The sequence below is a fragment of the Suricata suricatta genome, chromosome 9 (genome assembly GCF_006229205.1).
Source record: "Suricata suricatta isolate VVHF042 chromosome 9, meerkat_22Aug2017_6uvM2_HiC, whole genome shotgun sequence".
In the NCBI taxonomy this organism is placed as follows: domain Eukaryota; kingdom Metazoa; phylum Chordata; class Mammalia; order Carnivora; family Herpestidae; genus Suricata; species Suricata suricatta.
Genome location: NC_043708.1, coordinates 83,392,299 through 83,416,999, shown reverse-complemented (window position 1 = coordinate 83,416,999; position 24,701 = coordinate 83,392,299). Strand labels below are relative to the sequence as shown.

The window sequence follows — 24,701 nt, the reverse complement described above, 5'->3', positions numbered from 1 at the left end:
AGATAACACATACATGATGGAATACTTTGTATCCTAATTTTAGCTTTATTTTTAATATTTTTTTAATGTTTATTTTTTGAGAGAGAGAAAGCGTGCATGCAAGCAGGGGAGGGGCAGAGAGAGAGGGAGACACAGAATCTGAAGCAGGCTCTGGGCTCTGAGCTGTCATGACAGTTCAAAGTCTGATACAGAGCTCAAATGCCTAGACCATGAAATCACGAGCTGAGCCAAAGTCAGACGTTTAACCGACTGAGCCACACAGGTACCCCTGTATCATAATTTTTAAATGAATCCCCATTAGTAGGCAATGAGGTATTTTATTTGTTTACTATTCTGAGTAATACATTTGCACTGAACAGTATTGTAGCCAAGTGGCAGGGTAGTTCCCATCAAATAATTTCCCAGAATTGGAATTATTGGGTGAGAGAGTATATGAGGTTTCAAGGCTGCTGTTGTCCAGTGCCATTTAGAAATATTGAGCAATTTATACTCAGTTTGTCCACACCTGAGAGTATATGAACAGTCTTAAATTTATGACTTTTTATAATCTGAAGTGGTAAGCAGTTACACATGACATTTAAATAACAGCATATATGGAATATACATAATGTTTGGCAACTTAAATTTGACTTTCTCTTTGCCTTAAAAACATAAGAAATTAATGTCTTATCAGCTGTGTTTAAAGTTTTAAAGCATTTATGTCAGGCAAAATAACACATTAAATATAAGTTCTTATATAAAAACATAACTAAACTTTGGTTTATTTTCTCTTTTTATATTAAGGTGTTATTTAAAACAAATTGCCATTTTAAGTGGAGAGTTTGGTGAATTTTGGTTATTGTGTATGAATGTGTAAACACCACCACCACCTCATTGAAGTGCAGAACAGTTTCCTCACCTCAGAAATTTCTTCATAATCCTTTGCAGTTGATTCTTCCTCCCCATCCTCCTGACCTCTCTTCCACCTTAGGGCAACCACTTGTTTGCCTTCTGTCACTATAGTTTTGTTTTGGGATCATAAAGTATATATGGTCTTTTGTTCTTTAGCTCAACATTTTTTGAGGTTTATTCATATTATTGCATGTATTCACATTTGCACTGAACAGTATTCCTTTTGTTTGTTGAGAGTATCCCATAATATAAATATCCACAATTTGTTGACAAACACTTGAGTTGCTTCCAGTTTTGAACTGTTATGAGTAATACTGCTGTAAGCATTTGCATCCACATTTTAGAATGGATATAGGATTTTCTTTCTCTTGGGTAGATAGTTAACAAGTGGAATTTCTGGGTCATATGGTAATGTATATTTAACCTTATAAGATACTGTCATTCTTTTTTTTGCATACACACCAGCAGTGTATGAGAGTTACAGTTCCATATCCTCACCAACAGGATGTAGTTGTTTTAATTTCAGCCATCCCTGTTGGTACGTAATGGTGTCTGTTGGTGACACTAAAAGCTTTGGGTTTTAACCTCTATTTTTTGAATACTAGCATATTTTGAAATAGTGGAAGTAAAATAAGTGTATATTCCTTCTTTGTGAGAAATGAAGTGGACCGTGTAAGCATATGTTTAAATGATTAGTGATGGGCGCCTGGGTGGCTCAGTCGATTGAGCGTCCGACTTCATTCAGCTCAAGTCATGATCTCACGGTCTGTGGGTTTGAGACCCAAGTTGGGCTCTGTGGTGATAGCTCAGAGCCCGGAGCCTGCTTATGATTCTGTGTGTCCCTCTCTCTCTGACCCGCCCTGCTCATGATCTCTCTGTCTCTCAAAAATAAATAAATGTTAAAAAAAAAAAAAGATTAGGGTGTAATTGAGGGCCTATCAAATATATGACAAGATTTAATAGCGTGGTCATGTACAGTTAAATTTAAGTGTCTTCCTGTCTTTAGAAGTAAAAGTTAGTACTTTAATGTTTCTTTTTGCATTAGTGTAGATCAGTGATTCATAGGAAGAGGTTAAATGAGTGACTCGGATTGTTGAAACGAAAGGTGATTTAGGAATTTTGTGTTTCTGAGATTATAGCCCTAGAGTTCTGTAATTCTTCAATAATTGATTAAGAAATTTGAGATGAATTCAAGGATTAGATATAAAAGAAATAGAATTATGAAGAAACGATTTATTTATTTTTGTTCCTCCTTAGGACATTTTTATTCCATCTCCAAGTTTGGAAGAACCATCAAATGATGGGAAGAAAGGTGGAGATTTGCATAGTTCATCTTTGACTGTTGAGTGTTCTAAAACTTCGGAGATTGAACCAAAGAATTCCACTGAGGATATTGGGCTATCTTTGACAGGGGATTCTTGTAAGTTGATGCTTTCTACAAGTGAGTATAGTCAGTCCCCGAAGATGGAGAGCTTGAGTTCTCACAGGATTAATGAGGATGGAGAAAACACCCAGATTGAGGATACTGAACCCATGTCCCCAGTTCTTAATTCTAAACTTGTTCCTGCTGAAAATGATAATATTCTAATGAATCCATCACAAGATGGCCAAGTAGAACTGAATCAGAAGGATAAAACAAAGGGAGATGATGCAGAAACCAGAGATGACATAAGTATTTTATCTACTGGTTGCAAAGGCAGAGAAGAGACTGTAGCAGAAGATGTTTACATTGATCTCACTTGTGATTCAGAAAGTCAGGCAGTTCCTTCTCCAGCTACTCGATCTGAGGCACTCTCTAGTGTGTTAGATCAGGAGGAAGCTATGGAAATTAAAGAACATCATCCAGAGGAGGGGTCTTCAGGGTCTGAGGTGGAAGAAATCCCTGAGACTCCTTGTGAAAGTCAAGGAGAGGAGCCCAAAGAAGAAAATATGGAGAGTATCCCGTTGCACCTTTCTCTGACTGAAACTCGGTCCCAAGGCTTGTGTCTTCCAAAGGAAATCCCAAAACAAGAATGCCAGGAAGCTATGGAAATTGAAACCAGTGTGATTAGTATTGATTCCCCCCACAAGATTCCAGTACTTGACCAAGAATTGGAACATAAGGATCAGGAGGCTTGGGAAGAAGCTACTTCAGAGGATTCAAGTGTTGTCATTGTAGATGTGAAGGAACCATCTCCCAGAGTTGATGTTTCTTCTGAACCTTTAGAGGGAGTGGAGAAATGCTCAGATTCCCAGTCGTGGGAGGATGATGCTCCAGAAATAGAAGCATGTGCTGAGAATAGAGTTGACACCCAGGAAGAAAAGAGTGCAGAATATGAAGGAGATGTGAAATCAGTGACTGCAGAAAAGGAACCTACAGCGGTGCACTCTCCACAGCCTTCCCTGACTTCCGTGAGAGCAGATGATGCTCTGAGACCTGACCAGGAGATGCAGCAGGCTGAACCTCAAGAGAAAACTGGTAATTCATTAGCAAAGGACTCAGAAATAGCTAATACAAAGCAGCTGGGCTCAGGCGTAGAAGCCCAGCAGCCTGAGAAGGCCTCTGCCCATGCTTCACAAAGCTTCTGTGAAAGCTCTAGTGGTGAGTATGCTTGTGAGTTGTTCGGTGTTTCCAACCAAATTACAATTTGGGATAGAAGGTAGGAGAGTACCGTGCTTATGTCAGGGCTGAAAATTAACTTGGAATTATGTTTATGAAGAGCCATAGTTGGGGAATAAAGAAATTTGCATTGTATTTTTGTTTTGTAGCTGTAATTGTGGAATCATCTGAGGTTTATCAGCTTTATAACTCAGGAGTAATCAACATGAATTTTCTAATTATTTAGAAATTTTAACAATCTGGTGTTTCTACATTGGTCCCAGCCTTGCTCATATTTTTATATTTTGACAATTACCTTGACATACAAGGATTTTTTTTGGATTACCCTGTATAGTAAAATATTCAGAACTCTGTTAATGTGTGTCCTGTTACTGATTTTTTCCTCTTTATGGGTAGTAGGTAAAGTTTCTAAATTTGATTCAACATGCATACATCTTAAACCTTAAATTTGAAGGGGCATCTGGGTGGCTCAGACTGAGTGTCTGACTTTGGCTCAGGTCTTGATTTCATGGTTTGTGAGTTTGAGCCCTACGTCAGGCTCACTGCTGTCAGCCTGTCAGTGCAGAGCCTTCTTCAGATCCTCTGTCCCCCTCTGTCTGCCCTTCCCCTGCTTGTACTCTGCCCCAAAGTAATTAAATACTAAAAAACAAAAAGAAAAACAAAAAAACCCCCCTTAAACTGGAATACATATTAATCTATGTTCTGTAGCTATTTTACCTAAGACCAGAATGAGAATACTTTCTAAATGCCCAGATTTAGTATAATTTAAAAACAGAATAATCTCTTAAAAACAGGAAAATAAAGACAAAATGGAAATTTAAGAAAACAAAGCCTCCAGGTATTGAAGTGAGAAACAGTATTTGGGCAGCATCATAGCTATTAGTATGGGTGATCAGACCTTTTGATGTTCCTGGAACAGTCCCAGTTTATACTTGTTGTCTAGGTGTGATTATTAGTAGTTCTTTGTTGTTGTTGTTGTTGTTGTTAACTTTGAAAATTGCCCCTATTCATTAGGTTTTATATTCAGGATTTTTTTTTCTTTTTTAGAACAAGAAATTGTTATAGCTGGAAGGAAGATAAGGGTGATGGGTTCATTCTCTTCTTTCTAAAATCATGGCTAGTTAATAATTGAGGTAGAAATAGAACCTAGGTCTCCTGATTCTGAAGTCTATGCTTTTTCCTATTGTAAAGCTATGGAATAGAGTTTCTTTGAATCTGACAAATTATGACAAAGAACTATCTGAATGATCCAATATCCTGTATTGTTGAATATTTTTGTAATTGTTTTACATGTAACTACTGTTACTGACCTAGGCTAAGAAAGCATTAGGACCTATAGATGGTTTTAATATGGCTACTTAGGACTATTTTTTAATTACCTTAGCACTTGCATCCAAAAGAAGCTTCTAAAAGATTGGGATATTGTATCATTTTAACATGAATTCTTGCTCCGTGAATTCTTGTTTTCACCATTTATTGGCAGGGCTAGCTCTTTTTTATAGTAGACACTGTGATAGTAAAAACTTAGATTACTAATCTTTTTTCTAAATAGTTGAAAATATTAGTAAGTTGTTTTCTGCTTCAGGATTTTAGTTTTTGAGCCAAACTAAAAACAGTGAAGACTGTGGTTGGACTGTTAGAGAATTAGTCTGAAGTAAAGTAAATCATTTGGAAGAACATGGCTAGAAAAGAGAAAAAATTATTCTGTACTTAAAAATACAGTTATTTAGTTGCTAAAGCTTAAGAGAGATTAATTAAATGAGAGTAACCTGAAAAGTTAATGGTTCTTTAGTCTGGAAAGACAAAATGAAAGTTATGAATTGGTTGAGTCCTAGATTTGTTCATTAGATTCTTGTATGGTAAAGTTAGAAGGGTGACTTTTGTTTTTGTTAATAAATTTATTGATTAAAGAAAAGATACAATAGTTCAAACAGTACAGGAAAGAGGAGAGAGGGAATTGGGGGAGAAAAAGACTCACTGTTAAGTGCCTGGACATATAAATAAGTTGGGAGATGTGAGACATTGTCTTCAGACATCTGTTTAAGGAAACCTCTTGAACTTTGAAAATACATATTTAAAAAGATTGGGGGGAGGGTTCCTGGGTGGCTCAGTCGGTTAAGTGTTTGACTTCGGCTCAGGTCATCTTGCGGTCTGTGGGTTCAAGCCCTGCATTGGGTTCTGGCTGACAGCTCAAAGCCTGGGGCCTGTTTCAGATTCTATGTCTCCTTCTCTCTCTGCCACTCCCCTGCTTGTGCCGTCTCTCTCTCTCTCTCCCTCTCTCTCTCTCTCTCTCTCTGTCTCTCTCTGTCTCAAAAATAAATAAACAAGAAAAATTAAAAAAAAAAAGATGGTACTTGGAAACCTAGTCTTACTCAATATAGAATACATTTTTGACAGGTTGATTACAGGAAAAATTGTGACAAATTCAGTGAGTCTTTAATTAAATCCACAAAAGGTAGTCTGTGATAGGTTAATAATGATCAGGGAAGCTAGGTATGTTTTGTGCTCTAGCTCTAACCTTTACTGGCTTGCTTTATGGATATCATCCTGATTAGATGTTAATGTCAGAGGCAGACTTTTAGGGTAAAGTGTTTATGCATGAAGTTGTCTAGTATAGAAATTCTTGTATTTTTAACTGGATGATTTTTAATCAGTTGTAAGAAGTGACTAGTTCTTTTGAGCACAAAACAAGATAAAGTGGCCTGTAGATTATAACAAAAAGTTAGAAGTAAGGGATACCTTTCTGACTTTAAGGGTTTTTTAAATATTGCTTTGGATTAATGAATTTTCTAAAGTCCTTAGTAATAAAGACAAACATCCCACTTAGCTGGTTTGATGATTGATATTAAGTTTTCTTTTGTTCATTGCTTTCTTCATAGGTTGGTATGCTGGCATACAATAGGATAGCCCATGATAATCTGGAATAGCAAGAAGGGGCTTGATAAATTTAAGCAATAAGTGTGCTAAATGTCAGAGAAAGAATTAAATATGTGGAAAATTCTAGTATCGAAAAGTAAAATACTGTTTTGCAGGATGGTGATAGCCAGATTAGTAGTGTCTTTTCGTATGAGTTGAACAAAAGCAGAGAAATGGGAAAACATTTCGAGGACACTGAATAGAGGCTTTCTGAATATGAATAAAGACTAGAAATATAGGCTGCTACTTAGTTAATTGAATGCTGATTAAAGAGTTAGGAATTTATCTTCTAGTGGAAACCTTGACATTTTGATAAGAGGCCAACATGTTCAAATATTTTATAGGAATGTTGCTTTGGTTGTGGTGTGCAGAAAGAATGGGGGGTTGGGGAAGAGGGAAGACTTCTGGCAGACAAAGAAATTGATAGGCTCTTGTAATCAGGAATGAGTCATTGAAGGAGCAGATAAGGAGTGCAGTGTCGCCTATAAAATTAGATGCATTTTTCCATTTGGTTGTAGTAATGCAACTGGATCAGTGGTGCTCAAATAATTTTTCTTAAGTATTATCTTGTGCTGTGCAAAGGAAACCCTATTACAGGGAAATAATGTTCAGTAATTAATGCTTGCATGTTACATTTGCCTGTTATGGTATGACATAGAAAGAAGTACTTAAAGATTTTGTATATTCATATAGATTTTCTTTCTTAAATGTTTATTTTTGGGAGAGAGAAGGAGAGAGGGTGCATGTGCATGTAAGCAGGGGAGAGGCAGAGAGAATCTGCAGTAGGCTCCATGTCAACAGCATAGAACTCCACCCGGGGCTTGATCCCACTGACCATGAGATCATGATCTGAGCTGAAATCAGGAGTCAGACACTTACTGACTGAGCCCCCCAGGCACCCCCACATAGATTTTCAAAAGTCTGCATGGTAAGTCTTTGTACGAGGGATAGTTCCTGTCAAGAGAGCAGTGCAGCACGAGCGATTGTTCTAGGAAGCAAAATTCTGTAAAATGTATCTTTGTAATGTTTGACAATTTGTGAGGTATTTTTTTACTTTTTAGTTTTTCTATCTCTTCTAAGTTCTTATTTATTAACCCAAAGGACTTGTTTTTTAAGTAATTGCTAGAGAATGAATCCTTATCTACCTGACCCATTTCTCTGTTACTGAGCATATATACTTTTCACCCTTTATTTCTAAAGTTTATTTCATTTTCTCTCTTCATCCCTTCAGGTTTCTCATTCATTTTCTCTTACATGTAGATATAAGAGATGTTTTTTGTTTTTTGTGACTTTGAAGGAAAAAGTATCAAGGCGCTTCATATGAAAGATAATAAAAGACAGAAGTGGAGTGGAAAAAGATGAAAAGAGAAAAATGTGGTATTATGAGAAATTAACTTGGTTTTCATCCCAGTACCTGGCACACTGCTCCAAAAATCCTTGTAATTTCCCAAGCCATAGGAATACATTTAAAAAAAAATATTTTTAAATTTATTTTTGAGATACAGAGAGAGCGCCAGCAGGGGAGAGGCAGAGAGAGAGGGAGACAGAATCTGAAACAGGCTCCAGGCTCTGAGCTTTCAGCACAGAACCCAGTGAGGTGCTTGAACTCATCGTGACCTGAGCGAAGTCAAATGCTTCAGGGACTGAGTGATCCAGGGACCCCTTGGAATACCTTTTCTTATTCATAACAAACCCTTTCAAACGCCTCTGTGCTTATGTTAATGAAGTGATTTAGGGTAGGATCCCTCAGGACCCAGGCTATTACCTGGAAGACCAAATGATTAAAGGGTTGAAACTTTCATTCTTACCACCCTCCTCCAGGAAGGTTGGGCTGGAGATTAAAGCTCAATAAAGTCTCTTGAACAACAGGATTTAATAAGGTTCCACCCAAAATTGTAATGAACTGGGAGGGTAGGTATCTCATCCCCCGTTGCATGGGGACTGAAGCTCTTGCTGTCACAACCCTTCTGGACCTCACTCTGTGTAGTGCTGTATTTGGCTGTTCATCTGTGTCCTTCATAGTAAGTTGGTAAATGTAAGTAAGTGTTTCTCTGAGTCCTGTGAGCAGCTCTTGTAAATCAAACCTAAGGGAGGAGGTCGTGGCATCCTCAAAGTATAGCCATTTGATGAGAAACACAGGTACAATCTGGCCTTGTGATTGGCATCTGAAGGGAGGGTATTCTTGTGGGACTGATGCCATCTCCAGGTAGATGGTGTCAGAAGTGAATGATGTGAGTCAGTTTCTGCTGAGAATTGGATAATTGCTTGGTGCTGTTGGGTTACACATTGGGCAAAATGTTTGCAAAGAAGAGACTGGGTATGCCAGATTATAGGTATTTTGAGCCATCACAGGAAAGTTAAGTACAGATTTTCAGATGTTAGGTGTAAGAGGAGCAGTCTGGCACAGTTCTTTTTTTCTCTCCCAAACTTAGTCACTTTATTAAAAGAGATAAACAAGAAATCAGAAAATGTGATTCAAAAAAAATGTTCAGTGAGAGAGACTGTGTGTGTGTGTGTGTGTGTGTGTGTGTGTGTGTAAGCTGTGGAGGGGCGGGGAGAGAGGAAGAGAGACAAATCCAAACAGGCTCCGTGCTGACATTGCACAGCCTGACTGAGATCATGACCTAAACCAAAATCAAGAGTTGGGACACTTAACTGACCCAGCCACCCAGGCATGCCCAGAAAAATCATTTTGGCAGTTTGCTAATTCTGATTAGAAAAAATTTGGAACCAAGACCTAGGTAAAAATAAAGTTTTATATCTTGACAAATTGTTATGTTTATATTAATTTATTGATGACTAGTCAAAATGGGTACACTGGGAATGCTCATATATGTGGGATTTTCCATTGTGCAGACATTTATGTGTGAATATCAGTATTTTGGTCTAGAAGGCATATGGTAGTTCATGTTCCTTTTGACCTCATGTTCCTCCTTGGGCTTCCTCCCTTGTCTGTTTTCTGGTTGTTAACGTTGTGTCAGACCTATTGTTGGCTACAACTGGAGCACAGAGAAAAATAGGAAATTGGTTGGTAGGCCTGGTGAGGTGGGGTGGGAATGAGGCTGATTTGGAGAGCAAGGGAAAAGAATAATTGAAATACTTCTTGCAGGTCTTCTCACTTTTACTTTCTTCTGTTTTGGTTTCTTTTTTGTTTATTTACATATATACATACATACATACACACAATTTTTTTTTGTACTGCCTCCAGAAACTCCATTTCACTTCACTTTGCCTAAAGAAGGTGATATTATCCCACCATTGACTGGTGCAACTCCACCTCTTATTGGTCACCTAAAACTGGAACCCAAGAGACACAGTACTCCTATTGGTGAGTGACTAAAATGTAATGATATTTAAAGCAGAATTTCTGAGATACCATTCTTTATGTAAGTAATTCTTTTAGATCTGAGGAGCTGGGCCTGCCTGATAAGGTTGGTTTTGTCTTAGGAGGAATAAGGCTGTCATGTTTGATTCTAAGAGTTTACTCCCAGAAGATAACTGAGTGATAATGAGAAGAAAGGGTGGAAGGAAGGAATGAAAGAAGAGAATATAAGGATTTTATTCTATTACTTGCAGGGCAATAGAATGTGAGTGCTAAGCAATGATATAGAGCTATTTTTATAAGGAAGGGACAGCAAATAGGGTAGAAGTACTATTTATTCAGTACCCCAGCCTTCAGTCTGCTACCTGACAGGCCAGGGAACCTAGATCCTCCTTCCCTGAAGCAGCCAGTAGTCTTCTGCATTAACCTATTTGTTTTCTCTAGTCAGTGCTGGGAGGTAACAGTCATGCCGTCTGGAGTCTCCTGCTACCTATGCCTGATGCTGCAGATGTGGGTTGGCTGAGGGCTCATGCAGCATCCTTTGTCCAGATGCAGAAGTGGAACTGAATCCTGTTGCTCCTCTTAAGACCAGGTGTCAATACTAGTGCGTAGTTGTTGATACTGTGACAGGATCTATCCTAGGAACCCTCCCCTTCAATCCTGCAGAGCGGTGGAGCCAAACAGGCAAATTGGTGACCTTGAATTGTAGTTTTTCATGTTTGTATTTTAGTGTTTTTTTTTTCTTCCTCCTGCCTCCCTCTTTTAGGCATTAGCAACTATCCAGAAAGCACCATAGCAACCAGTGATGTCATGTCTGAAAGCATGGTGGAGACCAATGATCCCATACTTGGGAATGAAAAAGGAAATCCTGGGGCTGCCCCAGAGGTGGATGATAAACTGTGTCTAAGAATGAAACTGGTCACTCCTGAGACTGAGACTAGTGAAGAGTCTTTGCAGTTTAGTTTGGAAAGTAAGTTTTATTTTATATCAATCTTGGGTAATTAGTAGCTCCAGATCATATGAGAAGTATTAGTTATCTTTCTCCTAGTTATAATGATTAATACTTTTATAATTATAAATGTATTTCTGAAGTCTTACTCTCATAGACTTAATTCTTTGCTTTCAGCTAGTCACTGTCCTGTTACTGAAGATGCTCATTTTATAATCTCTGGTGCTGCTTGTTTCTCTGTATTAAACCTTTGTATATAAGGTAATTGGTTTCCATATTCAGATACAGTTCAGAAGAGAATAGAAAATGTAGGATTGTGGATTCACACTCTAGGCTTATACTATTTCTCACATTACTTTCATGTTCTTGGGTATGGCTAGAATACAGAGAAGGTACGAACAAGGGAGGTTGCAAAGATCCAGATTTGGAAACGCCTTTTATATGAAGCCGAAACACTCAAGAATTGTAGGCGAGGGAATAATATCAGATTTGCTTTTTTAAACGTCTCAGCTGAGTACTTAAAAACTTGGTGCCTTTGTGCTTTATTCCTTGCTTTGCCTTCCCATTTCCTATTTTCCTGCCTGGAAAACTCAGTCTTTGTTTAACCAGGAAGTAGGTTTTTAATAGTGGAGATGGAGATGAGGGGATCCTTATGAGAGATGAATAGTAGAACTAAGAGAACCTTGGGACCAGTTGAGTATGGAAGTAAGAGGGAGGGGGAATACAGAATGCATCTACATCGGAATTTAGTCTTCATGATTGCACTCCAAAGTAGATATCCTTATTTCCAGACACAAAGAGAGGTTTTAAAGTTATATACATAAGGTCACAATAATTGCTAAGAGATAGTATTAGAGTTTGAATCAGATGTCTGAAAACAAAGTTTATAATTTTTCCACTAGGTAGTTTGTAAATGCTGTTTAATGGAGTTAGAACAGGAGGAACTCATAAAAGAGATGGGAAAGGAAGCTTATGGGCAGGAGAATTACAAAAAGATAATGTCAGACACAAAAGTGAGTGTCTAGTAAGGTATATATGAAAATGTACATCGGATTGGCAATTAGGATCCATTTGGTGACTCTAGCAAGAACCAATGTAGTGCTTTAGGAGCTATACTGAAGTTAATTGAGGAGTAATGGGAAGAAGAGGCAGCAAACTCAGATTTGACTTTTGAGAAGTTTATATGAGAAAGAGGAAAAAATATGCCAAGTTAAGGATTGGAGATGTTTTCATTTTTATGCCTAAGCATAGGGAGGCCTAAGCAGTTTACAGGCTGAGACAAAGTCTCCAAAAGAGAGATGGAGTAAAAAATGAGGGAATAGGTGAAATAGCTAATGGATCAAAACCCTGAGGGAGTAGGGAGACAAAGCTTTCAAAGACTACAGGCAGAATGGGTGGACTTGATTAAGAAGGGCCTCTCATTTCCTGGAGACCAAAGAAAAGAAATTTAGCTAATATACTTGGAGTACTTATGAAATTCCAGGCGTTTTACATGTATAGCTCATTGAATTGGACAACAAACCTGTGAAATAAGTCCTGTTAACTAGAGTCAAACATCTAGTAAATGGGTAGTCTGAATTTAAGGTAGTTTTTTAAGAATATTTTTTAATGTTTATTTTTGAGAGAAAGAGCAAGCGCAAGCATGAATCGGGGAGGAGCAGTGAGGGAGACACAGAGTCTGAAGCAGGCTCTAGGCTCCGAGCTGTCAGCACAGAGCCCAACGCAGGGCCCAGATTCACGAACCATGAGATCATGTATGACCTGAGCCAAATTTGCACACTTAACTGACTGAGCCATCCAGGTGCCCTGGTTAAGAACCGAGGGGTGTGCCTGGGTGGCTCGATTGGAAGAGCATATGACTCTTGATCTCAGGGTTGTGAGCTCACGCCCCGTATTGGGTGTAGAGATTACTGGAAAAAAAACAACAACAACAACAACAACAAAGTAGTTTCGAGAACTGTCTGGGTCTGAATTACAGTGCTATTCTGCTTTTTCAGTGCTTATTAATTTGAATATTAGATCCTTAGTAGAAATTAAAGTATTACATGTTACCATTTTTATTATCCTCTCTGAAATCAAGTGGGGCTTATGAAGAGAGTAGGTGGTAGCCTGAGTCTTTAGATTTGAAGTTACAGTTGGGAAGACCTTCGGTGGAGCTAACCTGGTAGACGGTATTACTACCTTTCCTAATAGTAGGAATACAGTATCAGGCAGTGACTGGATTTTGCCCGGTTCATCTTCACAGCAAACCTGTGAGGTTTGTTCTGGTTTATGTCTGTCTTATAGATGAGGAAAGTGACTCAGGCGTGGGGTTTACTCCCAGGTTGGACTGCTAAATGCTGGAGCCAGGGCCTGTTTCAGAGCCTGGGCTCTAACCATCACACTTCTACTGCCACCTTGACAGACTGTGTAGAAGATTTTTTGGGGGGTAATGAATATTTTAGAAATGTTGAAAAATATGTATTATTTTCTCTAAGTCTGGAATAAATTATAAATGAATACAATTTAATCCCTTGGCAGTAGTGACGTTGCTTTGAGAAAATGGGATTTTTCTCAGTATCACTCTTAATTCTTGGCTATAGATTATTTCTTGAAAATGTGTGTCGTTTTTCAAATATCTGTCTCAAAGGCACTTCTTTGGGAAGAACTTGAGTATCTTCTGTGTGTGGGTTCTCTTAAAACTGTGAATTATTTAAAAACAACAACAAAAAACCAAACTCCACACTATTTAAAATTTGTATCAATTAAAAATTTTTTAAATGTTTTATTTATTTTTGAGAGAGAGAGAGAGAGTGAGTAGGTAACGGTCAGAGTGAGGGAGACAAAATCCAAAGACAGGTTCCAGGCTCTGAGCTAGCTCTCAGCACAGAGCCTGACACGGGGCTTGAACCCATGAACCGTGAGATCATGACTTGAGCCGAAGTTGAACTCTTAACCTACTGAGCCACCCAGGCACCCCAAATTTGTGTTTAAAACATTTCTTGCATAATTTATTTTACTGAAGTTTTTTTCTTTTTTGAAGTTTTGTGTTTTCTTACTATGTAAATTTTTTACATCATGTACAAGGAGAGATGAATTGATTGAGGATTAGTTTTAATTTTCATTTTTACATTACTATTGAGTAATTCATTATATTATATTTCTGGACAAACTGATAAGTCTTCTGAGGAAATTTGAAAGAAACATGGTGCAAGTGAGGAAAAACTTGTACTGTTTAAATGATAAGAAGTCATTTATGTTCACTTATTATTATTCTTAGACCCTTTTTGTTATTTGTTGCAATCATTAGTAGAGTAGGTTTTCAGAGGTATTTAGGTGTTACACTAACTGAATTCTGTTGCTCTTTCCTTTCTCTTCTTTTTTTTTCATTCAGAGCCTGCAGTTGGTGAAAGAAAAAATGGATCTACTGCTGGTGCTGAGGCTGTTGCCAGGTAACCTGAGCTGGTTGCTATTTAGAGGAGTTTATATACAAAGCCACTCTGGTAATAAGAGGAAGATGACTTATCAATAAAGGAAAAATCTTAAAATGAAACTCAGGTATAAGGGATTTAGCCATGTATTAAATCTAACAGTAGGCTCTTATTAATACATTCAGTCTAATAAAGTTTTAGCTATACTTAGAACTAAGATATTTAAGGGTGTTATCCTTTCTTTTGTTCATGTGGGAATGCCCTTTTCTTTGTTTCTATTGAGGAGACTGAGATTATTGCTGCTGTTGGTAAGGTAATAAAGGGTTTAATGAGAAATAGCCTTAGACCTGATGCCTTCAAGGATCCCTGACTCCTGCTGCTGCAACCTCAGGACATTTTCTCTTCTGCCTGCCAAATTAACTACTGTGGTGAACTGGTATTTTTGCTCTGTCATGAATGCTGTAATACTTTGAGAATGTGTTTGACCCCATCCTGAGGCTCTAGTGGTAAGCTTTGCCATCTGGTGGCTGTAAGAGTAGAATTGTTTCATTGGTTTATGGCGTGAGTCATCTAGCATGAACATAGTAGCAGCAGTTGGTGAAGTATAGGTGAGGATTCTTAAGTCCGACGTGGCGGGCACAGTAAATAAGTAGAGCAGGCTAGGTGCTGAGAGCCCAAGTATTAAGGGTGATGGCCAACTAAACGTGTATACCATTTGAACATCTGCCCCTGTTCAGCTCCAGCTGGTTATTGCCATGCAAGAATGGAAACTTAATTTTGTCAGATGCTGTTGGTTATAGTCTTCTGTCCATATTATTTCCTGTGAATCTTCCTTGAGACTTTTTTCTTATACTAATTGGAAATCTTGTGCTATGAAGAATGGCATTTTGGCGTTAGGTGTTGTGGGGTTTGGAACACAGAGCAAGGATTTTATTTTCTGTGCCTAAAAAAGATAATATCCAGGGGTATTTTTCCTTTCAAAACTTAACACAGTATGTTGCTTTAAGTATGTGTTATCTTAGTCCCCAGAAGACCATGTCTTCATTGAGCCGTGTCTGTGAAGCACAAGATGATAAGGCTCGAAATCGGGATCCTCCCTCTGCACCCATCAAGTGAGCATTATTTTCATAGTCTCCTTTGAGCTGTATTTATTTGCAAAATGGTTGGGTCCAGAATCTAGAATGTATTGCTACCATTTTGTGAACTTGATCTTACATTTTTATCTGACAGACTGTGACATATTCTAGATAGATGTATAAGTGAGATGTCCTGAGAAATTTAATATTTTTGAGCTACGGATTTTTGTCTTGATCTGTTGTCAACTTGAAATGATTCAGTCTTCATAAATTTATGAAGCTATATTATTCTATATTTTTAAGATTATTTCTTGGTTTTCTTAGTTTTAGAAATGTTTATTTTTAACAAGACTTTTTATTTTTCTCTAATTTCCCTTAGGGCAAAACTGAGATGTTCAGCACCTCAAATTTAACGTTTGTCATACTTGGTGGAATTAAGATTTGTCCATGATTTCTTTACTCCATAATCTTTTAGAACAGCCGTGAAAGAGAAATTTAAAAAATTGAGTTTGAAAGTACTTTTCTCTATTAAAATATATATTTTTTAACATTTATTTATTTTTTGAGAGACAGGGCATGAAGGGGGGAGGGGCAGAGAGAGAAGGAGACACAGAATCTGAAGCAGGCTCCAGGCTCTGAGCTGTCAGCACAGAGCCCAGTGCAGGGCTCAAACCCACAAATCATGCTATCATGACCTAAGCTGAAGTCAAATGCTTAACCAACTGAGCCACCCAGGCTCAGGAAAGAAGTAATGGCAATGGAAGTAAACTTGTATTTTCATTATGAAGTGGTATTCAGTGTTTTTTTTAATTCAAGAATGTTATGTTTTGTCAGCAGGTATATTCCTAATAGTGTTATTTGCAACGTAATTTTTATAGTCTTTATTGATAATGAATATTGAAAAGAAACATCAGTGCTTTGTTGGCATTCTGATTATTAAATATGAACTTGTTGGTGTTCTTGAGAATCAAATAGGCCAGCTCATATCCTTTATTGTATCAAGAAGCTTGTTAGGTGAAACCCCACTTTGTGTGATTCAAAAAGCAATATGGTAATGACCTCTCAGTTACTAAATTTATTGAGGCATTGTATTGCCTTCCCATTTTATTAGAATATCTTAGAGAGGTCAAAGTGTTGGTGATTTGGTTTAACCTTGGTAGAACATGGGCCTGAGAATCCAGCTGGATTTGATTTCAGTTGTTTCATAGACAGACCTGCACTCAGAATATAAAGGTTAAAAGTTTGTTAAGTATGGAGATTTATTCTTCCCTTTTTCACTTTGGATTATTTTTATTTGGACTTTTTCTGCTTAAATTTGCTTTCGAAGTATCAGTTTCCAAATATGGCATTTAGTGACCAAGGTAGGATCGTGTAGCTGGAACTAATAAATAAAGAGAGGTGTGGCCCTTCTTAGAATTCACTGGATTTCTTGTGGTGCCTTGGTGTCTCAGTTGGTTAAGTGTCCATCTTTGGCTCACGCCATGATCATGCCATTTGTAAGATCCAGCCCCACATCGGGCTCTGCACTGGTGGTGTAGAGTTTGCTTGGGATTCCCTCTTTCCCTCTCTCTCTCTCTCTGCCCCTTCCCCACTTGGTGTTCTCTCTCAAAATAAATAAACTTAAAAAAAATTTTTTTTTTAATTTACTGGGGTTTTTTTTTTTGTCTTCCAAAGCTCTTTTCTAGTGCTAAAGATTCCTTCTTTATTGTTTATTGAGACATTAATACACATCTTTATAGTAGGTATTTCACAGTTTTATTTAAGTGTAAGGATTTATTAACATGATAGGAGTGGGGCACCACTTTCTTCAACATGTGTTGCAATTAAGGCTTTGCTTTTTCCTACTGTTCTATCTATATATGTATGTAAATACATGAACATGGGGGAAATGACCATGAGTGAGGCTAACATGAGAATGATAAATACCAAAATCATAGGATATTGATATCTGATATTTGGTAGGAATCTACTGAATATTGCTAATGTTGCAGTGAGACATCTTTGGTCTTTCGAGAGAGAAGAGAGTTGTTCTGCTTAACTCTTTGGGGAATAAAAGCAATTTAATACTTGTCAATTAAGAGTAGAAAAAGTCTGGGGCACCTGGATGGCTCAGTTGGTTTAGCATCTGACTTCAGCTCAGGTCACGATCATGGCCAGTGAGTTGGAGCCCCACATTGGGTTCTGTGCTGACAGCTAGCTCAGAGCCTGGAGCCTGCTTCAGATTCTGTCTCCCTTTCTTTCTTCTCCTCCCCCACTCAAACTCTTTCTCTGTCTTTCCTTCAAAAATAAATAAACATTAAAAAAATTTAAAAAGTCCAAAATAAAACACAACTTTTCTTTGGAAGTGAAATTCTATTCACAGGTTCTACCCCAAATAAACAGCTTCTATAAAATGTCCTAAGCTTGTATAAGGGTGGGAAACAATGGTAATTGAATGCTTCAAATGGCTAATCCTGTTCCTGTAGCTTTTGACTAACTTTCATTACTCAGATGTTAACGTGTTAGCTGTCTAAAAGATTCATACATAAGTATTCAGTTTGTAGAAAAGATGAATTGAGTGTTCTTAACTGCTTTGTTTTGCGCAGCTAGTATTGATTGAGCAGCCTGCTGTGCACGTAGCCTTGTGAGGAGTAAATTCTATATATGGTTACTTACAACCTCATCACAGGTGGGTGTTACTCATCTGTCTCTTGGTGGTCTTATTCTTGTTTTATCTTTATTGTATTGTATATCCTTCTTCAATTGAGGTTCCTGACAGGACTCAAGCTATGACCACTAAATTTTTACCAGGCTCTCTTTAGCTAGAACTCTATTCTAAATCTGTCTTTAATCTCCTCTTTTGGTAAACTGAGCTAAATAAGATAGGAATTTCAGAAACTTTTCCTTTCATCTTTCTTACTCAAGATCCAGAGCAGAGCATTTCCCAAAGAGCTCTTTATGGTTTCCTTTTTTGCCTACCCTTGTGAGTTCACCTCTTAAGGGGTGAGAGCTTCTCCCAGATTGGAGACTGCTTTCTCTGTCTCAGTGACTAGTTCATCTTTCTCTAGCCAAAGAATATAGTAATATGTGACAAGGTTTCTAGATACTTGGTCATCCTGGAGGTTACCTTCTGGGTTTATGCCTTATAAAAATAGGATACTCCAAACTAAAACAGATCCAGATGTGGTCTTACTATGGTCAGTTCACAATGGGTTCCTTTTATCTTATTCTGGCTACTGTGCATTTAATGCAGCCTAAAATGCATTAGATTCTTGTTTTGTCTATAGTGTACTGATTCATCGAACTTGTGATTTACCAAAATGTTAAAAGTTTATAGGCATTTTCTACATGAATTTGCTACTTATACAATTAGTTTACTTAACCTGAGAGTAGGTTTTTGCAGTTACTCAATGGAGAGAATCTTAATAAATTACCAGAGTACATTTATTAAGCATTTGCTATATATTAAGCCCTGTGTTAGGTATTTTAAATAGAGATCAATAAATAAGACATGAATTTTTTTGAAGCTTATTCATTTTTTTTTAATGTTTGTTTATTCTTGACACAGAGAAAGTGTGAGCAGGGGAGGGTTAGAGAGGGAGATACAGAATCCAAAGCAGGCTCCAGGCTCTGAGCTGTCAGCACAGAGCCCAACATGGGGCTCGAACTCAAACCGTGAGATCCATGACCTGAGCTGAAGTTGGACACTTAACTGACTGAGCCATCCAGGCACCCCTTAAATTTATTTATTTAAAGAGAGAGAATTGGGGAAGCAGTGAGAGAGATAGGGTGATAGACCTTCTCCACACTGTCAGTGCAGAGTTGATGCGGGGCTTGAACTCACCATGGGATCATGGCCTGAGTGGAAATCAAGAGTCTGGATGCTCATCTGACTAAGCCACCCAGGTGCCCCTAACACATGAATTTCAAGTTTCTTTGCAACCTGCTTGCTTGCAGTTAATCTGGGCCTTTTTATTCTGGTTAAAGACATTTAAGAAAGCCCCTGGGCATCTCAGGACTTTGTGGTATCTGTTTTATAGGAGACATTAATCAAATGCTTGTGGGAAAAATGAATAAATCTCTGATAGCCAAATGAAAAGAAGTAGGCTGTATCTTGAGAACTTTCTTGGAGGAACCAAGTCATTCTGAATTGTTAGTTGTAAGATATACCAGTTTAGCTATCAAAGCTAGACTCTCACCTATAACTCTATCCTGTATAGATTAAGTTTCTTTCCCTAAAACTATTGGTTGTTGTTACAAGGGTAGGGGGCGGAGGTGAAGAAAAGAATCTAAAATGCCTAGGAGTCATTTAAGGGATGTTAGAACCAATAAAAACCAAATGAGGCATGTTGACCTAATCTCTCTTGAAGCAGATCCCTAAACAGCCTTCATTGACTATAACTTAAGTAATGACTTTACATTTTTTAGTTTACCTTATTTTCCTATGTCAAGTTTCAGAGTTCATAGCTAGTGATGGGAATAAATTTTATGACTTTATCATCGTGGTGATATATAGTCTAATATACCATTATTTTTTTCAAGAGTGAAATTATGTTGAAAACTTTGTAAGGTGATATGCTAGGTTGCCTTATTTTCTCCCTTCCCCACATTTTTATATTGTCAAATTACGGTTTCTTTGCTAGTACACACACACACTCACATTTGCTTACTTGACCTGGTTTCTTTATATGGTTGATTTACAGAGGGAACTCGCTCAGTTTTCCAAGCACCGAAGATGAAGAAGAGAAGGAAAAATTGGAAGGTGACCAAAGGACCAGACAGAGTCAACAGCCTCTGGAGCCCAGTTGTCCTGTCAAAGACCCTCCATCTCCTACCTCTCGACAGGTGGCTACACAGGGGTTGTCCAGTCCTCAAGCGGAAGCAGTGAAGATAGATGTGCAAGAAGGCCAGAAAGAAGGACGAACTACCAATCAGGAAAAACCTAGTAATGCTTTGATTGAAAGGCCCAGCCAAAATAACATAGGAATCCAGACCATAGAGCGTTCTCTGTGGGTCCCAGAAACTGTTTCAGCGGCAACCCAGACTGTAAAGAATGTGTGTGAACAGGGGACCAGTACAGTGGACCAGAACTCCGGAAAACAAGATGCCATGGTTCAGACGGAGAGGGGGAGTGGTGAGAAACCAGTCAGTGCTCCTGGGGATGATACAGAGTCGCTCCACAGCCAGGTGAGAGCACGTCTAGGGTATCTCAGGGGCCCTGTTTTTGACTTCATGGATTCCCAGAGAATTTAAGTTGTGGTACTTCTACCTAATGATAATTCTTAACAGTTTTGTACAGACCAGTTGTTAAAAACAGTTTTTCCAGGATAGAGAGAGAGGGTTGTGAAAATTATGGGTAGCTATAGCCAATAGATAGTCTCTTATGGAAAATGAAATAGTGCTACTAGAGTTTGTCAAGTAGGTCTTTACTGGAAGAAAAAGCCAGGAATATAGTCTGGGCCCTATGATATTTCTTCTACATTTACTCTTTTCCTTCTGTCATCATTTTTCATCCTCCCTTAAAAACATTGGAGCTGATTGCTTCTCTCCCAAGTCTATTTCACCAGGGTTCCCAGGAACTAAAGGAGTAGGAAGCAGAGGAGAAGGGCTAGAAGAAGCATGAAGGATAATGTAACACAGTATTAGAAACAAAAAAGAGTAAGAACTGTAGGAAGGAGGATGTCCTCAGGCGATGAGGACTACACAGATCGGCTGCAGCTGGATGTCATGGGGGGAAAAGGATCAGGGCTGGTGGAAGCAAGGCTGGAGGAGCAACAGGTTGTTGGGAATAGAGGAGGGGGAGTGTTGGTAGTAACAAGTAAGAAGGCGTGGAAGAAGTGTACATGTTAATAAATAAGAGGAAGTTCATTCAATTTCATCAGGTGGCAGTGGGTTCCACAGCAGGGAAAATTAGGAAGTTAATAGTGGTTAAATTGCCTTTTCAGTTGCTGTGGTAGATCATCTTCACTTGGACTCTGCCTAGGGTAGCTTCATTAGTGATGTGCCTCTCATTCTAATTGTCCAACTTGTTTGTTTAATAAAAATAAAATAATATAGTTCCTCTTTATTGAACACCTACAGTGTATCAGCATTGTGCACAAGACAACCCATGAGGTTGGTATTATTATTCCCATTTCACAGGTAAAGAAACCAAGCTGAAGAGAGGTTAAGTAACTTGCCCAAGATTTTGCCATCAGTAGGTGGCAGAACTGGAATTTGAACTCAGCATATCTGACTTCAGAATCGGTATTCTTTTCATTATGCTATGTTGCTTTTCTATTTAATAATCATGGCCTGTGTAGTCTTGTTCTGTTTATCCATGCCTCTCCAGGAACTCCAGAAATTCTGTTCATGTTTTATTAGCCTTTTATGGTAATAGTCTCTGGGACCTAAGACTTTATCAGTTTGTACAGATTAAAAATAGAATAGCTTTTGAATATAGAGGTTATGGTAGATCAGACCCTATTTTGCACCTGTTTTTATCCTTAAAGTGTTTGTATTCTACAAATAATTTCTCTGCCTTTATAGAAAGAATTAAACTGATCTTAAAGCAATCTTGTTGAAGTCACTAGATTATATTTTCCTTACTTACATTTTCCCTCTGTAAAGTAGGGAAATAATCCCTGCTCCTATCTCATTTTGATGAAAGCAGGAGCCAGTGAGCCAGAGTGGTTAGGCCTGGGCTTTGGAGTCAGACCACTTTATCTGGAATATGTAAGGATTAAATGAGATAAAGCCCTCAGCACTGGACCTGGCATGTAGCAAATGTTCAATATATATTGGCTGCTGCTGCTACCTACTGATTATTATTAATTTAAATACTGCTTTGCTACCAACAAAGCCACTGCTGATACTGTACTAATATTGTGTCATATAGAGTGAATTAACTTTCTTAAGTTGCTCCTGTTAAGAAAGGTGCTAGAAAAATCTAGGTGAATAGGTATAGTTTCACTTGGGAAAGATGAAAAGTTCTGGAGGTGGATATGGTGATGTTTGCACAACAATGTGAATGTACTTAATGTCACAAACTGTATACTTAAAAATGGTTAAAATGGTATACCATTTCATGTTACGTGTATTTTACTACAGTAAAAAAAAAATAGAGATGGGGTGGGTGCGGTAACAGAAGATATGGATTGGAATGCTGTCTTTTGAAGGTTGAATGGTTGGAAAATGAGGAAGGCTCTATGGAGGTTTTCCAGGTGTCAGTGCTTTTGTATTGTCTGCATTCTGGGTAGGACTCAGGCCGGTGGGGAGAAAAGCATAGGCAGCCTACCTTTGACATTCTGTAAAGTTTCACTTCTCCATCCTGTGGGCCTGGAGCTAGGCTTTTAGTGAAGGGAAAGTGTGGTTTTGTTTTCATTTTGTTATCTTTTATGATGACAGGATTTTCAAGTTATTTATCTTTACAGAGACCTCTTTTCAGAAGACTATTTGAAGAGAGAGTAAGCATAGCTTTCTTTTTATCTGCCCCGTTTTTCTTCCTTCCTTTCTTATTCTATCAGTCATGTTTATTTAAGTGTTTCTCTTAAAGTCATCATTTGTCTGGCTGTTGTAGTGGAAAAATACAGGAAGGCTTATTGAGAAGCCTGAATACAAGGAGTGCTTTATGTATTCCTGAGACCTTTTAGACCTCTGTGATCCAGGACCTGACTCTGTGTGAGGACAGGAGGTCCAGCTGTCATGGTTCTGATGCGGGGGCACCCTGATGATTGAGATGTGACAGACCAGAGCTCCGGCCATTCATTAACCAAAGTTGTATATGTAGAAGTATTTTAAGGAGTTGGTGTGAGTTTCCATGCTATTTATTTTTATTTATTCACAGAGTTTTAGTAGATATTTTACCCCCAAGATGGAGTTGGAGTGGGAATTATTCAGGTAAATTATTGAAAACTTTAGGTAAATTACTACCACTACCACATTGGTCAGTAAAAACCCAGGATCATCATCATTGCAGTGGTGTGTATATATATATATAGTGTATATATATATAGTTCTTTTGAAAGTCTTGGATACCTTGACACTGCTGAAAGAAAAAAATCAGTCTGCTATTGGAAAATAAGGTGGGAGAAAAAAAGGAGTGCATTTTCTCCTCAGAATTACCAGTGGGGTTGGGGAGAGGGCGTGGATGCTGTTAAATGTGGTATATGTGTTATGAGAAAGCATATGCATAGCAGTTGTCATATAAACAAAAATGCAAGATTTAAGCTACTTAAACTATTAAACTAATCCTTTATGATGAAGGTAAATACAAAATCCTTTTACTGTGCACTAGCTTGACTCTTAAGTTACAATCTATTATTTGGAAGAGATTAAATATTTCATATTTAATTCTGAAAGAAATCTGTATCTTGTTCTAGGCATAAACTATAGTTCTGATTTACTAATGCAGGAAAAACAGACTGCACTGAAATTAACAGATACTCTGTTTTTATATAAAGTTTTAAAAATTGCCTTCCTTCCTTTCTTTAAAGTGATGTTGCAAGTGTAAGTTTATTTACTGATTGACAAGTCAGCCTCAAAATCAGAAGGATTATAATATAAATAGTGTACTTTTGGGGAGGGGGTCAGAGTTTCACTTAAATATCCTAGATATAAGTGCTAGATGTTACCATTTTGATTGAGACAGAAATAGGTCATTTCAAGTGATAACTAATAAAAACTCTTCCTAGCCTCGGGCTATATAGCTGATCCATCCCTGTTCTTATCTATAGATGAATAAAAAAATAAAGCGGCTGCAAAATTTCATCACACTAGAGTCATGGAACCTCTGACCAGTGCTCATCATGAAGCAGTTGATTTTTGATTCTGCCACTTTGCAGTGAGACCCATGCTTGTGTTCTGTATTTTCTGTCACAGGGAGAGGAAGAGTTTGATATGCCTCAGCCTCCACATGGTCATGTCCTGCATCGCCACATGAGGACAATCCGTGAGGTTCGCACACTTGTCACCCGTGTCATCACAGATGTGTATTATGTGGATGGAACGGAAGTAGAAAGGAAAGTAACTGAGGTAATGCATACTTAGGCCTATATGGCAGATTTCTTTCGGTAGAAAAAATTCACTGGCGCTCCACTCCCACCCCTTCCCGCCTTTCTTGTGCAACTAACTTCTTTGTTTTCCTTCATTTTGTTAGATTTGAAAACCTGGTAAGAGAAGAGAGTCTTGAATTCTGTGTTTTTCCCAACCATGAGTTTACTGTTTAACCTCTGGCCACTTATTTAACCAGTCCCATAATGGTTTCTGTTTTTGTAAAGAATAGACTGATGAATCTCTATAAATCTCTGTCATGTTAAAACTATATTTTATCTATTATTTTTACATTTTATCATTTTTTATTCTTGAAACTCTAAAGAGGTTCAGAACTCCTTGCTTTGGTCCATGTTTTCTCATAGTCTCTCATTGTTTTTCTCACTTGTTGTCATGTTTTTACTCACTGTGTCCTTTCTTGATCTCCATCCATGTGTGGTTATAGACCTGTTGGTAGAAGATGCACTTTTATGTCTTAGGATTCATTACAGATTCATTCCCAATGTTGGAAAATATTGGCATTTATTCA

The 24,701-nt window shown here is 37.9% G+C and overlaps 1 protein-coding gene across 9 annotated transcripts in view; it reads left to right on the top strand.

Annotated features, from left to right (window-relative positions):
• TP53BP1 (tumor protein p53 binding protein 1) overlaps window positions 1–24,701 on the top strand; it is a 74,869-nt gene that overhangs the window by 25,758 nt on the left and 24,410 nt on the right. For 7 of the 9 annotated variants that reach the window (XM_029950869.1, XM_029950867.1, XM_029950871.1 and 4 more), the window contains 7 exons: window positions 2,149–3,472; window positions 9,615–9,734; window positions 10,495–10,698; window positions 14,051–14,108; window positions 15,110–15,199; window positions 19,846–20,329; window positions 24,002–24,154. In XM_029950869.1, the coding sequence (XP_029806729.1) occupies window positions 2,149–3,472; window positions 9,615–9,734; window positions 10,495–10,698; window positions 14,051–14,108; window positions 15,110–15,199; window positions 19,846–20,329; window positions 24,002–24,154 (2,433 nt within the window). Of the gene's footprint in view, window positions 1–2,148; window positions 3,473–9,614; window positions 9,735–10,185; window positions 10,321–10,494; window positions 10,699–14,050; window positions 14,109–15,109; window positions 15,200–19,845; window positions 20,330–24,001; window positions 24,155–24,701 lie in introns of those variants that run through there. The other 2 variants (XM_029950868.1, XM_029950875.1) reach the window with 2 other exon arrangements.